General features: G+C 38.8%; 1 protein-coding gene across 15 annotated transcripts in view; it reads right to left on the bottom strand.

The window, feature by feature from the left end:
* The window catches only part of SYNRG (synergin gamma), a gene marked incomplete at both ends in the record, with an annotated part of 101,053 nt that overhangs the window by 78,485 nt on the left and 7,728 nt on the right, over positions 1–14,840 (bottom strand). For 10 of the 15 annotated variants that reach the window (XM_080713697.1, XM_080713705.1, XM_080713706.1 and 7 more), the window contains 5 exons: positions 2,453–2,564; positions 4,445–4,550; positions 5,645–5,775; positions 11,562–11,683; positions 14,266–14,306. In XM_080713697.1, the coding sequence (XP_080569823.1) occupies positions 2,453–2,564; positions 4,445–4,550; positions 5,645–5,775; positions 11,562–11,683; positions 14,266–14,306 (512 nt within the window). The remainder of the gene's footprint in view (positions 1–2,452; positions 2,565–4,444; positions 4,551–5,644; positions 5,776–11,561; positions 11,684–14,265; positions 14,307–14,840) is intronic. The other 5 variants (XM_080713704.1, XM_080713709.1, XM_080713699.1 and 2 more) reach the window with 1 other exon arrangement.

Genomic DNA, 14,840 nt, shown 5'->3' with positions numbered 1-14,840 from the left:
CATATACTCTAACCAGTGAAAGTCAAAGCTGTTCCAGAAAAATCAAGAATTGATAGCAGTACCATATTAGATTATTTTCTCCTGATAGCAAATATAACAGGTACCATCATATAAGGGTTTGAGATAAAAGCTATCCATGTGGTATTTTGCAGCAGAAGACAGTACTTTCTTAGTTGGCCAAATGATTTATGAGAATATTCAGTTATTAATGGTATATTGTTCTTGAAATTAGCTGATAATAAAAAGTTATGCAAAGATTCATTTAGATTTCTAAATGTTCAAAGCAATAACAACCCACCCCAATCCCTTTACCCTGATCCAAACAGGTACATTTTTTGCTTACTGGTTGATAAGAACTACAAAGAATTTATTATAGAAATTAATCTTTCATGGCGAGCATTATTAAACTTTTGAATCTTATTATTATTATTTTTTTTTTGGTGGTAATGGGTGTGGAACCCAGGGACATTCTACCTCCAAGCTATACTCCTAGCCCTATTTTTTGTTCTTTATTTTGAATCAGGGTCTCACTGAGTTGCAAAGGGCCTCACTAAGTAGTAGCTGAAGCTGGCCGAGAACCGTGATCTTCCTGTCTCAGCCTCCCAAATGCTGGGATTACAAGTGTGTACCTGGCTTAAACTCTTGACTTTAAAAAAAATGGAATACTTCATGCTGGGCATGGTGGCACATGCTTGTAATACTAGTACTTGGGAGACTAAGACAGCCTTGGTTTGAAGCCAGCCTCAGCTACTTAGTGAGACCCTGTTTCCAAATGGAAATATAAAATAGGTCTGGGAGGTAGAAGGCCCCTGGGTTGCATCCCCAGTACCACAGGAAAAAAAAAAAAAGGGGGGAGGCGGAGACAGGAGGATGGCACAGGTTCAAAGCCAGCCTCGCTGGCTTAATAGACCCTGTTTCCAAATTTTTTAAAAAAAGGGGGGATATTCAGGAATTTATAAGACTTGTCATACTGAATAATAAAATCCAAAGTAGCTCATTAAAAAGTAAAATTATAAGCCAGGCGTGGTGGCACACATTTGTAAAACCAGAGCTTGGGAGGTTGAGACAGGAGGATTGCACAGGAGACCCTGTTTCCAAATAAAGTATAAAATAAATCTGGGAGTATAGCCTGGAGGTAGAAAAGCCCCTGATTCCAGCCCCAAGTCCAAACACACACACAAAAAGATAAAATTATAATCCCAGCATTTGAGAAGCTGAGACAGGAGGATCGCGGTTCAGGGACAGCCTCATCTACATATTGAGGCCCTTTGCAACTCAGTGAGACCCTGGTTCAAAATAAAGAATAAAAATAGGGCTGGAGGTGTAGCTTGGAGGTTGAATGCCCCTGGGTTCTATCTGCAGTACCACAAAAAAAGCAAAATTATTTTTAAATAAAGGGGATGAAATAGTAAACTTCTTTATTACATTTGCTTTGATTAACAGATTTTACTAGTGTCAACATACTCAATATACAGATTTGATTTACAAGTGAAATTATCATATTGATGTTTAACCAGAAGACAATATAGAAGACAATGAGGTTTTTCCTTCCAAATTGTTATCCAGACTATGTCTTAGGCCACTATAAAGGTTTTCCTTTCTTTTTTTGCAGTGCTAGAGGACTAAACCCAGACTATGCTAGGCAAGTGCTGTATAACTGAGAAATATTCCCAGTCCAAGGCACTATTATTTATGTCCATCTATATGGTACTGGGGACTGACTCCCATGGCATTCTACCACTGAGCTACATCTTCCAGCCTTATTTTATTTTTTGTTTTGAAACCTGCTAAGTTGTGAAGGGCCTTGCTGGCAATGAGCCTGTGATCTTCCTGTCTAAGCTTCCCTAGTACTGAGATTATAGGCATGCCCAACTCAGTATAAAAAAAAAATTTTATATTGAGGATTAAACTCAAAGGCATTCTACCTCCAAGAATACCATCCCTGCCTGGCCTGGTGGTGCACACTTGTAATACCAGCATTTGGGAGGCTGAGACAGAAGGATCACGGTTCATAGACAGCCTCAGCTACTTAGTGAGGCCCTCTGCAACTCAGTGAGACCCTGTTTCAAAATAAAGAATAAAAAATAGGGCTGGGCATGTAGCTCAGAGGTAGAATGGCCCTGGATTCCATCCCCAGGTCCGCAAAAAAAAAAAAAAAAAAAAAAAAGAATACCATCCCTATTTTTATTTTAAAATGGGGGTCTCACTACTTGCTGAGACTATTCTCAAACCTGTGATCCTCCTGTCTTAGTTCCCTAAATTCTGGGATTACAAGCATGTGCCCCCATGCCTGGCTTCAGTGTAAATTTTAAAACATCCAAATCTGTATTTAGCTTGAAGAAAAAGTTAAGTAATGACTCTTCACACAAACATTATGGTCAATTAAACACATGAGGACTATAATTCTCTTCCAAGAAAATAAAATGTCAATGCCTTTGAAAATTAAAACTACCTGGTTTCTTGGGGTGCGATGCTGGAGTAGGGTGCATCTTGGCATCTCTGGAAAACCCATCTAAGTTTCCTTTTATAGCTTCCAAAGCATCGTCTCTACTCTTTTCTCCTGTCTAAAAGACAACAAAAATTTCTTAATTCATCTTTCTCCTAAATCCTCTAAAATTAAATGAAAAGCACAAATGCTGGTCTATTTCCAATATTCTTTCTTTCTTTCTTTATTTTTTTTGTGGGTTTGGGGATGGAACCCAGAGGCATTTGACCTCCGAGCTACACCCCCTGCCCAATGTTTTATTCTTTATTTTGAAACGGGGTCTCACTGAGTTATGGAGGGCCTAAGTAGCTGAGGCTGTCCGCAAACCGTGATCCTCTGGTCTCAGCCTCCCAAATGCTGGGATTACAAGCGTGCGCCACCACACCTGGCCTATTTCCAATATTTTACCATATGCTTTTGTTAATAAGTTCTTCAAGTCAAAAAGGCATTGATAAGTACATATAACAAAGGCATAAAATGATACTCCACAGAATATAAAAATATTAAAAGGCCCATTCATAAATACTTTAGACATTGTTTTGTGAGGTTCTTAACAGAAACCTACCTATTTTCTTCCTTCCTTCCTTCCTTCCTTCCTTCCTTCCTTCCTTCCTTTCCTTTCCTTTCCTTTCCTTTCCTTTCCTTTCCTTTCCTTTGTGGTGCTGGGGATGGAACCCTCATGGGCATTCTACCTACAAGCTATACTTCCAGCCCTATTTTTTATTCTTTATATTTTTAATTCTTAATTTTTTTTGCGTTACTGGGGATGGAGCCCAAGGCATTCTACTTGCGAGTATTCTTTATTTTGAGATAGGATCTCACTAAGTTGCAGAGGCCTCAGTAAGTAGCTGAGGCTGTCGGCAAACCACGATCCTCCTGTCTCAGTATCCCAAATGCTGGGGTTACAAGCATGCACCATCACACCTGGTTTGTCTTTCCTTCCTTCCTTCCTTCCTTCCTTCCTTCCTTCCTTCCTTCCTTCCTTCCTTCCTTCCTTCCTTCTTTCTTTCGTGGTTCTAGGGGTGGATCCCAGGGGTTTTCTACCTCTGGGCTATACCCCAGCTCTATTTTATAATTTATTTGGAAACAGGGTTTCACTAAGTTGCAGAGGGCCTCACTACGTAGCTGAGGCTGGCTTCAAACCCGTGCAATTCTCTTGTCTTAGCCTCCCAAGCACTGGGATTACAAGCGTGTGCCACCACGCCTGGCTTATTTTTTATTTTCAAACAGGAGCTCACTGAATTGTTAAGGACCTCACTAAGTACCTGAGGTTGGCTGCGAACCCGGATCCTTCTGTCTCAGCCTCCCAAATGCTAGGATTACAAGCATGAGTCACTACACACAGCTTCTTTCCTTTCTTCTTTCTTGTCCTTATTCTTTTTTTTTTTTTTTTTTGTTCTTTTGTTCTTTCTTATTAGTGATTGAACCCAGGGCCATTCTATCTCCAAGCTACACCCCTGCCCTTTTCATTTTTTAAGTTGCTGAGGCTGGACTCGAACCTGTGATCCTCCTGTCTCAGTCTCCCAAGGCCTAGGACTACAGCTCTGTGCCATGATACCCAGCTAGGTAAAGGTCCAGTTTTATTTATTTCACAGCACTGGGGACTGAACTTAGGGCCTTCATGCATGTTCTGCAAGCATTTTATCATTGAGCTACGTTACCAGCCCTCAGAAACCCATGCATATCACTAAATTTAAAATCAATGCTCCCAAGAAAAAGATTACAAACATTACCATGGTAAAAAAAGAGAGCTAAGAAGGTAATGCCTGCTATCAATAGGAACATCTTTACCAGAAAAGAAAAATCCTTCACTTCAGGATTTAGGCAAACTAAAGTGGAAGAAATGGAACATGACCTCAACTTGGGCTGGTTCCTCAGTGACAAAATCCACTGCCTAAGTGAGAGGGAGACACACATGGTGTGGATGTGTTGGGGCGGGAGAGATGGTGAACGCATTACCTTGGGTTTCACACTACTCAGAAGTCTGAGCTTTTGCTTTTGTTCTTCAAACTGGCGTCTTTTCCTTTCTTCTTCTAAGAGTTTTTGCTGTTGTTCAAATCGTTTTCTGTAGGAAAAACAATGAACAAAGATCCAGTTTCAGAGATTATTAATTGTGTTATATACACATTTTTACTAACAGTTTCAACAATATCTTACATCTTTAGGATTATAATCTGCACTCCTAATTATATCTAATTCTCTTATAGTAATCTGTTTCATTACTACATTAATTTTAAAATATTTTAAAATGAATTCTAGAAAATTATTTACTTAAATTATGTATATGTATTTCTTATCTAATTTGCAAGGAGAGAAAACAACATTTGTATACAAAAGTAATCTAGAAAACTAGAGAGGCAATTAGAAAATACTCTAGCTCTGCATACCAAAGAGGCATTTTTTTGGGAAGGAAGTGTCTATAGGAGAGAGAATAATGGTCTAAGAGCTGGGCGTGGTGGTGCACACTTGTAATCCCAGAATTTGGGAGGCTGAGACAGGAGGATCGTGGTTTGCGGACAGCCTCAGCTACTTAGTGAGGCCCTCTGCAACTTAGTGAGACCCTGTTTCAAAATAAAAGAATAAAAAATGGGGCAGGGGGTGTAGCTCGGAGGTCAAATGCCTCTGAGTTCTATCCCCAAATCCGGAAAAAAAAATGCTCTAAGAATCAGGGGGCCTGCATGGTGGCCCAGGCTTGCGGGTAAGTATAACTTGAACTGATAAATCTCTTCATTTCTCTGGATTTCACTTTTCCTAGACATAAATCAAGAGATTTGAATCAGAGAATCTCTAAAGTCCTTTTTGGCTTTAAACTTTTTTTTTTTTTGGTGGTACTGGGGTTCCTGGAAGCCCTTCTACCTCCGGGCTACACTCCCAGACCTATTTTTTATACTTTTTTATTTGGAAACAGGGTCTCATAAGCCAGCACGCGCGGCTGGCTTTCGAACCTGCGCGATCCTCCTGTCTCTGCCTCCCAAGTGCGGGGATTACAAGCGTGCGCCACCTGGCCCGGCAAGCTTTAAACTTCTAATCAAAGCATATTAAAAGTTTTGAAAAGCAACTTGACTATTTCAGTTTTAAATCTGCACTACAGAACGCTCTCCAATTTATAAAACAGCTACTATGATGCCATCCTGCCATCCTTGAGTCCTGGTGTCTTACTGCTGCTCTTCAGCAAACTGCTTCTGCAGGTCTGGTGTATACTGGGGGCCTGGAGGACGCAGGCCCAGGAATGGTGCTTGTCCCAGGTATGGCATTCCTGCTGCTGGCATTGGTCCCATCGGAATCCCTGCCTAGAAGAAACAAAAGCTTAAAGAACACAAACTTTCCTCTCATTTATTACAAGTAAAAATGCAACTTGCACAAATTCTTCTTAATAGCTGGATTAGTAAACTATATAACATATTCAAATTAAAGATTTGAAATTATTGTTATTCCCTTCACTGTCTCAGAGGTGACCACTACTGTGTGTGTGTGTGTGTGTGTGTGTGTGTATACAGAAACAATTTATATTCCTCTGAGCTCAATGATTCACACACTTTGAGAAGCAGTAACTTACATATCTATATAGAAGCCTAGCATATGGTAGTTATTCCGCAAATAAAATTAAAATTAATTTCCCAATATTTATAATAACATAATAAATATCTTGATGTTCATTGTCATAGGCCTGATACCCAAACTTTTTTTTTTTTTTGGTGGTAATGGGGTTCCTGGAAGCCCTTCTACCTCCGGGCTACCCTCCCAGACCTATTTTTTATACTTTTTTAAAATTTGGAAACAGGGTCTCCTAAGCCAGCGCGCGGGGCTGGCTTCGAACCTGCGCGATCCTCCTGTCTCCGCCTCCCAAGCGCGGGGATTACAAGCATGCGCCACCACGCCCGGCCCTGATACCCAAACATATAGAGAATAAAATATAAGCCAGGTGTGGTGGCACACACTTAGTAATCCCAGAATTTAGGAAGCTGAGACTGGAGGATTGTGGTTTGCGGACAGCCTCAGCTACTTAGTGAGATCCTGTTTCAAAATAAAGAATAAAAAATAAGGCAGGGGTTGTATGTAGCTTGGAGGTCAAATGCCCCTGGGTTCTATCCCCAGATCCGCAAAAAAAAAAAAAAAAGTATATGTATGTATGTATGTATGTATATGTATATATAATCAGTAGTAAATGGTATGTCAATACAACATATTAAGTTTATTAGTTTATTAACTGTCCAGAAGTAAGAATACCATATATAGCACATCAGGCACAGTGGTGTACACCTGTAATTGCAGAACTTGGAAGACCGAAACAGGACCATCACAAGTTCATAGGCAGCCTCAGCAACATAGCAAGGCCCTGTGCAACTTAGTTGAGACCCTGTTTCAAAGTAAAAAATAAAATATGGCTGGGCATGGTGGCGCATGCTTGTAATCCCATCATTCAGGAGGCTGAGACAGAAGGATCACAGTTTGAGGCCGGCCTCAGCTACCTAGTGAGGTCCTTTGCAACTCAGTGAGACCCTGTTTCAAAATAAAGAATAAAAAATAGGGCTGGAGGTGTAGCTTGGAGGTAGAATGCTCCTAGGTTCCATCCCCAGTACCACATAATAAACAAACTAATAAACAAACAAACAAACAAACAAACTAGGGCTGGGGGTAGCTCAGAGGCAGAAAACCCCTGGGTTTAATTCTCAGTACCAAAAAGAAAAAAAAAGTGATAGAGATAATGATTATAATAGCTAATTTTTACTGAGTGAAAACCTCTCCTTGACTTCTCCCTGAAGGTTGCCCTTCTGTTCCTAACTAAAACCTGGCTGTTGCCCGAAGCCCTCTCATTGGAGATTGCTGCTTCTATACTTCCTGCCAGTGGAGCATATTCTTCCTTGACTCTTTTAATTTCTCCTCTTTCTTTTTAAAAAACCTGAATATGTTTTAATTTCTTGCTTTGGACTTCATCATTTATTATCATACCTTGTTGGTGTTGTCTATTGACCCTCAACTTCCTCACTTTTCAATTTAAGACTTCAGAACTTTATTTTTCATTATTCTACCCCTAAACGGTTGTGAGTGATGTCAATGTTCACACTGATACCTCATCTAACACTACAGCCTTTCAGGTCTCTGACCTTCGCAGCGCAATCATGGCCAGTATTCCACTCTACCTTCCCATTCCGTGATCATATCCTTGATCAATTAGCATACAATGGCGGCACCTTTAAATTCTTTTTAAAATTTTTTATTGGTGCATTATATTCACACATCATATTGAGGTAAAAAACGTGTGTTTAACCCCTACCCAATTCCCACCCCATTCCCTCCCCATCCCTCCTTCCCTTGCTCAGCTTAGTGGTTGACTTCGATATGTTGAAGTACATTGTGTGTTTTAGAGATTTTCCTCTTCCCCCCTCCTTTCTCCTCCTTTAGGTTGCCTTGTTTGCTCCTCTATAGGATTTCCTTTTTCATCTAGAGTTCCTCCTGTGACCCATTTCTCTCTAACTCTCACATATTAGGGAAAGCATCTGATTTCTTATTTTTTGTGACTGACTAATGTCACTTAGCATAATGTCCTCCAGTTCCATCCATTTCCCTGAAAAGGATGTAATTGAGTTTTTTTAATGGCTGAGTAAAATTCCTTTGTGTACATATCCCACAGTTTTGTAACCCATTCATCTGTTGATGGACATCTTGGCTGGTTCCATAGTTTGACTATGGTGAATTGTGCAGCTATGAACATAGATACACATGTATTAGTTTGGTAGTTTGGTTTCCTATCTTTTGGGTAGATACCCAGAAGTGGTATTGCTGGATCAAATGGTAGATTTGTTCCCATTCTTCTGAGGATTCTCCATTCTGTTTTCCAAAGTAGTTGCACTAATTTGCAATCCCACCAACAATGTCTTAGAGTTCCCACTTCTCTACATCCTTGCCAGCATCTGTTGTTGTTTGTGTTTTGAATGGTTGCCATTCTAGTTGGAGTTAGGTGAAATTTCAGGGTAGTTTTGATTTGCATCTCTCTGATTGCCAGTGATATTGAGCATTTTTTCATGTATTTATTGGCCATTTGAACTTCTTCTTTTGTGAGGTATCTATTTAGTTCACTTGCCCATTTTGTTATGGATGCTTTGTTTTCTTAGTGTTGAGTTTCTTGAGTTCTCTATACATTCTAGATATTAATCCTCTATCGGTGGTGTAGGTGGCAAAAATCTTCTCCCATTCTGTTGGCTCTCGATTGAGGTTCTTGACAGTTTCCTTTGCTGAACAGAAGCTCTTCAGTTTCATGCAATCCCACATATTGATTCTCCTTTTAATTTGTTGTGCCTTTGGGGTCTTGTTGAGAAAGTGTTTATCTATGCTTATGTGTTCCAGTGTTGGACCTATTCCCTCTTCAAGGAGCTTCAAGGTCTCTGGTTTGTTTCCAAGTCTTTGATCCATCTTGAATTGACTCTTGTGCAGGGTGAGAAAGTGGGATTATTTTCCAATTTTCTGCATATGGTTAACCAGTTTTGCCAACACCATTTGTTGAACAGGCTATCTTTTTTCCAGTGTATGTTTTTGGCCCCTTTGGTCAAAAATCAATTGGCTGAAAGTGTGTGGACTTGTTTCTGGGTCTTCTATTCTGCTCCATTGGTTTATGTATCTGTTTTTTTGCCAGTACCATACTGTTTTTTTTATTACAATGGCTTTGTAGTATAGTTTAAGTCAGGTATTGTGATTCCTTCTGCATGGTTTTTGTTGCTGAGAACTACCTTGGCTATTCTGGGCTTTTTGTTATTCCAGATAAATTTAAGGACTGATTTTTTCTATGTCTGTGAGGAATGATCTTGGTAGTTTAATGGGCATTGCGTTAAATCTGTAGATCACTTTTGGAAGGATGGGCATTTTAATGATATTTATTCTGCCAATCCATGAACATGGAAGATCCTTCCATTTTCTAAGATCTTCTTCGATTTCTTTTTTCAGTGTTTTATAATTTTCTTTGTAGAGATATTTTACCTCCTTGGTCAAGTTTATTCCTAAGTATTTTATTTTTTTGTGGGAGATCCTGAGTGGAAGCATTTTCTGAATTTCTTTTTCAGTGGATTTATGGTTGGTGTACAGGAAAGCTTCTGATTTTTTAAAGATTGATTTTGTATCCAGGTACTTTGCTGAATTTGTTGATCAGTTCTATAAGCCTTTTGGTTAAGTTTGTTGGGTTTTCTAAATATAGTATCATGTCATCTGCAAATAGTGAAAGTTTGAGTTCTTCCTTTCCTATTTGTATTCCTCTGATTTCCTTTTCTTGCCTTATTTCTCTGGCTAGAGAATCTAGTACTATATTGAAGAGAAGTGGTGATAATGGACATCCTTGTCTCGTTCCTGTTTTTAGGGGGAATTCTTAAAGTTTTTCCCCATTTAATATGATGTTGGCGGTGGGCTTATTGTATATTGCCTTAATAATGTTGAGATATGTTCCTTCTATTCCAATTCTCTGCAGTGTTTTTATCATAAATGGATGTTGAATTTTATCAAATGCTTTTTCAGCATCTATTGAAATGATCATGTGATTTTTGTCTTTGATTCTGTTTATATGGTGAATTACATGGATTTTCGTATGTTGAAACAGCCTTGTATCCCTGGGATGAACCCTACCTGGTCATGGTGTATGATTTTCTTGATGTGGTTTTGAATGCATGTTGCTAGTATTTTGTTTAATAGTTTTGCATTCAATTTCATCAGAGATATAGGCCTGTAGTTTTCCTTTCTTGAAGTGTCTTTATTCGGTTTGGGTATTAATGTGATGTTGGCTTCATAGAATGTATTTGGGAGAGTCCCAGTTTTTTCTATTTCACGAAATAGTTTGAGTAGTATTGAGGTTAGCTGTTCTATAAAGATTTTATAGAATTCACTTGGGAAACCATCTGGTCCTGGGCTTTTCTTTGATGGTAAGCTCTTTATTGCTGTTTCAATTTCTTTGATTGTTATTAGTTGATTTAAATGTTCTATATCTTCTTGACTCAGTTTAGGAAGGTTTTATTATCTAGGAAGTTGTTGATTTCCTCCAGATTTTCCATTTTGTTGGAGTATAGTTTTTCAAAGTAGCTTCTGATAATCCTCTGGATTTCTACACTGTCAGTAGTAATTTTTCCTTTTTCATCTCTTATCTTCATAATTTGGGTTGATTCTCTCTTTTTTTTTAGTTAGGTTGGCTAGTGGTTTATCTATCTTGTTAATTTTTTTTCAAGAAACCAGCTTTTGGTTTTGTTGATTTTCTGTATTTTTTTAATTCTCTATTTCGTTAATTTCTGCTCTAATTTTAATAATTTCCTATCTTCTACTGGCTTTAGGGTTCAATTGTTCCAGCTTTTCAAGGGCTTTGAGGTATGTCATTAGGTTATTTATTTGAAGATTTTCTGTTTTTCTTATGTGAGCACTCAGTGCTATAAATTTTCCTCTTAATACTGCCTTCAAAGTGTCCCAGAGGTTTTGGTATGTTGTATCTGCAGAACTGCGGGCTGGTTTCTTTTCTGGTGTCTGGCTGTTCTTCTAGCCCTTTTTTTCCCCTCTGTCTCTTGTATTAACAGTTTTTATTTCCCTGCTGATGGTGTTTTCTGGCTATGAAAGGCGCTGATTTTGTGGTAATAGAGATTGATTGTTAGTGGTACTCGTAATCACCACTTTTCTCCGTTGGCATCTTCCCAGAAGTCTAAATTCTTGATTTTAAGCAGCCCAACATCTGACCACCACCTCCTGGCCTTCCAGCTCATTAATACCAACAATTCTGCTCTCACTAACACCTCCCCTCTGTTAATTTTCCACATTCCTCCTAGCCATCATCTTCATTCGGGCCTCATGGCCTTCTTGTCCAGCTTAGATCCCAGTTTACTATTAAATGACTTTTCAAAGTCCTTAATTCCCTTGTCAATCCCTTGGTATGGTCACCTGGTTTCTCTATGATGTGTCTGGGTGTGAGGTTTTCTGTTTACCTAATTCTCACTGGTATTTAAGCCCTTTGCTCTTAAACCATCCATATATTAAACTTAAAAATGCAATTCTTGCTATGCCAGCATCTAACAACAAACAATAACAGTATAAAACAATCAACTAAAGAGACAAGTACCTGCATAGCAATGGGTCCCTGGGACATTTGGGAGCTGTAATTCATTCCCATCATGCCTTGCATATTAGGCTGCATGACAGAGACCATAGGAAATCCTTGTTGCTGCATTGGCATCAGGCCTGCTGGGAAACACCAAGGCATTATTATTTCAAGGCATTTTAAAGTTTATTTTCTTATAGCCAGAATTACCTAGAGGACTTGATAATTTGTAGACAGCAGAGTACAGTGGAAAAAAGTATGTTCCTAATGAAACAGACTTGAATATGAATCCCAATTCCATTTTACCTAGATGTGTGATCTTGGCCAAGCCATAAAACTCCATCAGTAAAATGAAGACAATAAAATCTATTCTACAGAATTGTCATGCACATTTTTAAAATGAACAGTATGGTCTCACTGTGTTAGTCAGCTCTGAAGATGGCACCCCATGATTTCTGCCTCCCAGTGTTCAGGTGCTTGCATCATTCCCTCCTGCACCACACAAGTACAACCAAGAAGGTACTGTAGGAACAACAGCATGTAACTCCCAAGGTTAATTTTTAAAAAACTCTGTGACTTTCTCCTTGCTTTCTTAGAGCATCTGCTCTAGAGCAAGTCAAGTTGTCCTGTGGAGAATCCATATAGTGCTGAACTGAAGACTCCTTAGATGAGGTAGCCCCAGTTTGCCACCTATGTGAATTAGCCATTTTGGAAGCAGATTTTTCAGCTCTAGGAAACTTTCAGACTATCACAGTCTGGCTGACACCTTTACTGCAACCTCATGAGAGGGCCTGACCAGAAGCACTCAGTAAAGCCACTCTCATATTCCTGACCCACAGGCACATTGTGAAATACTATAATGTTTATTTTTTTTAAGTTTCAGGGTAACTTGTTATGCAGCAGCAGCTATCTAATGCAGTAACAGTTAAAAGCATAAATTCTGGAAGCCAAATCAAAGTGTTACTTACTAGCTTTGGGAACTTAGGCAATTTGATTCACTTTTTTCTGTGCCTGTTTCTTTTTTCTTTCCTTCTTTTTCTTTTCTTTTTCTTTTTCTTTTTTTTTTTTTTTTTTTTTTTGTGTGTGTGAGTATGGGGTTGGAACCCCGGGGCATTCGACCTCCGAGCTACAACCTCTGCTCTATTTTTTATTCTTTATTTTGAAACAGGGTCTCACAAAGTTGCAGAAGGCCTCACTAAGTAGCTGAGGCTGTCTGCGAACCACGATCCTACGGTCTCAGCCTCCCGATTGTTTTCCATCTGTAAAACTATTCAATACTTCGTATGTCAAGGAAATGCTATTCTTTTTCCCTTCTCTTACATGAAGTTATTATAACCTTATCCAAAAAATAGGCATTGGCATACAAAGTATACAAGCAGTGACAGGAACACTATTGTGAAAGTATGATTTAGCCTAGTATCTTCCCAAACCTTTCCAATGATGTACTCCCAAGAGCAGAAGAGAATGAATATATATCCTTTTGGGAATTTAATAAATAGTAACTGCCTAGTATGTTTAAGATATGGCTCTATATGTGTGCCACCACGCCCGGCGGAATGTTTTCTTATTCTATTTAATTGTTCCACAATGTAGATCCTTTACTTGAATGTTTACAAATATGCAAAATAATGACCTATGCATGATAATGAGCACATAACTCTATAATACCTTCTTAAAGAGAAAATGATCTCAAACCATTTGATCAAAATCTCGGGCACATCTAATTACAGAGAACATAAATAATGCATAAATGTGAACACAATGAAAAGAACACAACTGACTCTTGGAAAAGTTTATCTGAAACTCAACCGCCATCACTGAATCTACATGGAGACAAAGTCAGGATGCTACTGACCACCTGCTATTGAGCTGCTCTTTATCTTTCATCTCTGTTGGTGACCTAGGAGTCTGTTTCCCTAAACAAGTCTACCATAAACACCCAGCACTGGCTCTGTGAGAAGGGCCAGTTTTCAGAAGCAGCTTGATACTGGGGTGTGGGGTGAGGAATATTCTGGAGTGGGAGAAGTGGACGGGAAGAAGAGAAGGGTGGATATATTTCTCCCCCAATGTTGTGTCCCAGCTGTAAAGCAGCATGGGTCCCATTATATCCCTTCACTACTGTTTCCTTGAAGACAGAGCTAAAACTGATATTGGTGGGTATATAATTAGTAGATAAATTTCTAGAAATAAAATAGAGACTTGAGTACTTTAAATCAGGATACATGTTATCTTTTTATATATATTGTAATAAAACACTATCATATAGAGAGAACATGGAGGTGAAAGGTAATTGAAGAGGTTAATTTATTAATTCAACAAACATCTACAAAGAACCTATTATGTCCCATCAGCTGGAGATACAGATGAGATGTGGTTTCTGCCCCATGGCACTAACAATCTAAGAGAAGGTGTCACAGAAGTCAAAATAGAAGGAAAAAATGTCATTAAGAAAATTACAACTCAATTAACTTTTATTACCTTTCCATGAAAGTCTCCTTTATCTCTAAGATTAAATAATAATCTACTGACATGTTTAATTTTGAAAAAGGAGTGATCCTTGTTACTGCCTAAATTACTTTTTTGAGAAATTCTAAGAGAGTCATATAATTTTAAGACTACAAGAAAATATTACTCTCTTTGGCAGCAACAGAACTTTCTATCTATTCATTCCCTAAGAAACACAATAGTAAAAACCAAAAGTTAAAAATCTTAAGCTTTCACATACCTTGAGGGGGTCTTATTCCACCTGCAACAGGAAACATGAAGCTGAAAACAGAACAGAAATCCATCATAATCTTCATATGTACAAAGATTTCAGATAAAAACATGTAATTGTTTGCATGAATAGAAGAATAGTAGACAGGCCCTGCTGTCTATTCAGCAGTATAATACTGAACCGTCCAACATGAATACAGATGTAATATCCATGGATGCATGAGCTTCAGTACGCTGGTGTAAAAGGAACATCTTAAAATAGGCAGACTGCAGTCAGGCGTGGTGGCACACACTTGTGATCCCAGCATTCAGGAGGCTGAGGCTGAGACTGGAGGATCGCAGTTCCCGGTTCGCGGACAGCCTCAGCTACTTAGTGAAGCCCTCTGCAACTTAGTGAGACCCTGTTTCAAAATAAAGAATAAAAAATAGGGCAGGGGGTGTATCTCAGAGGTTGAATGCCCCTGGGTTCCATCACTAGACCCGAAAAAAAAAAAAAAAAAAAAAAAAAAGAAAAAAAGGCAGACTGCTTAGTCCTGCTCTGTCACTGTGTGACTTCCCTAAATTCCAATTTTTCCATCCATAAAA

This window comes from Muscardinus avellanarius, assembly GCF_963383645.1.
Source record: "Muscardinus avellanarius genome assembly, chromosome: 16".
Classification (NCBI taxonomy): domain Eukaryota; kingdom Metazoa; phylum Chordata; class Mammalia; order Rodentia; family Gliridae; genus Muscardinus; species Muscardinus avellanarius.
Note: the sequence above shows the minus strand (reverse complement) of the source record. Positions and strands in the feature narration are given on the sequence as shown.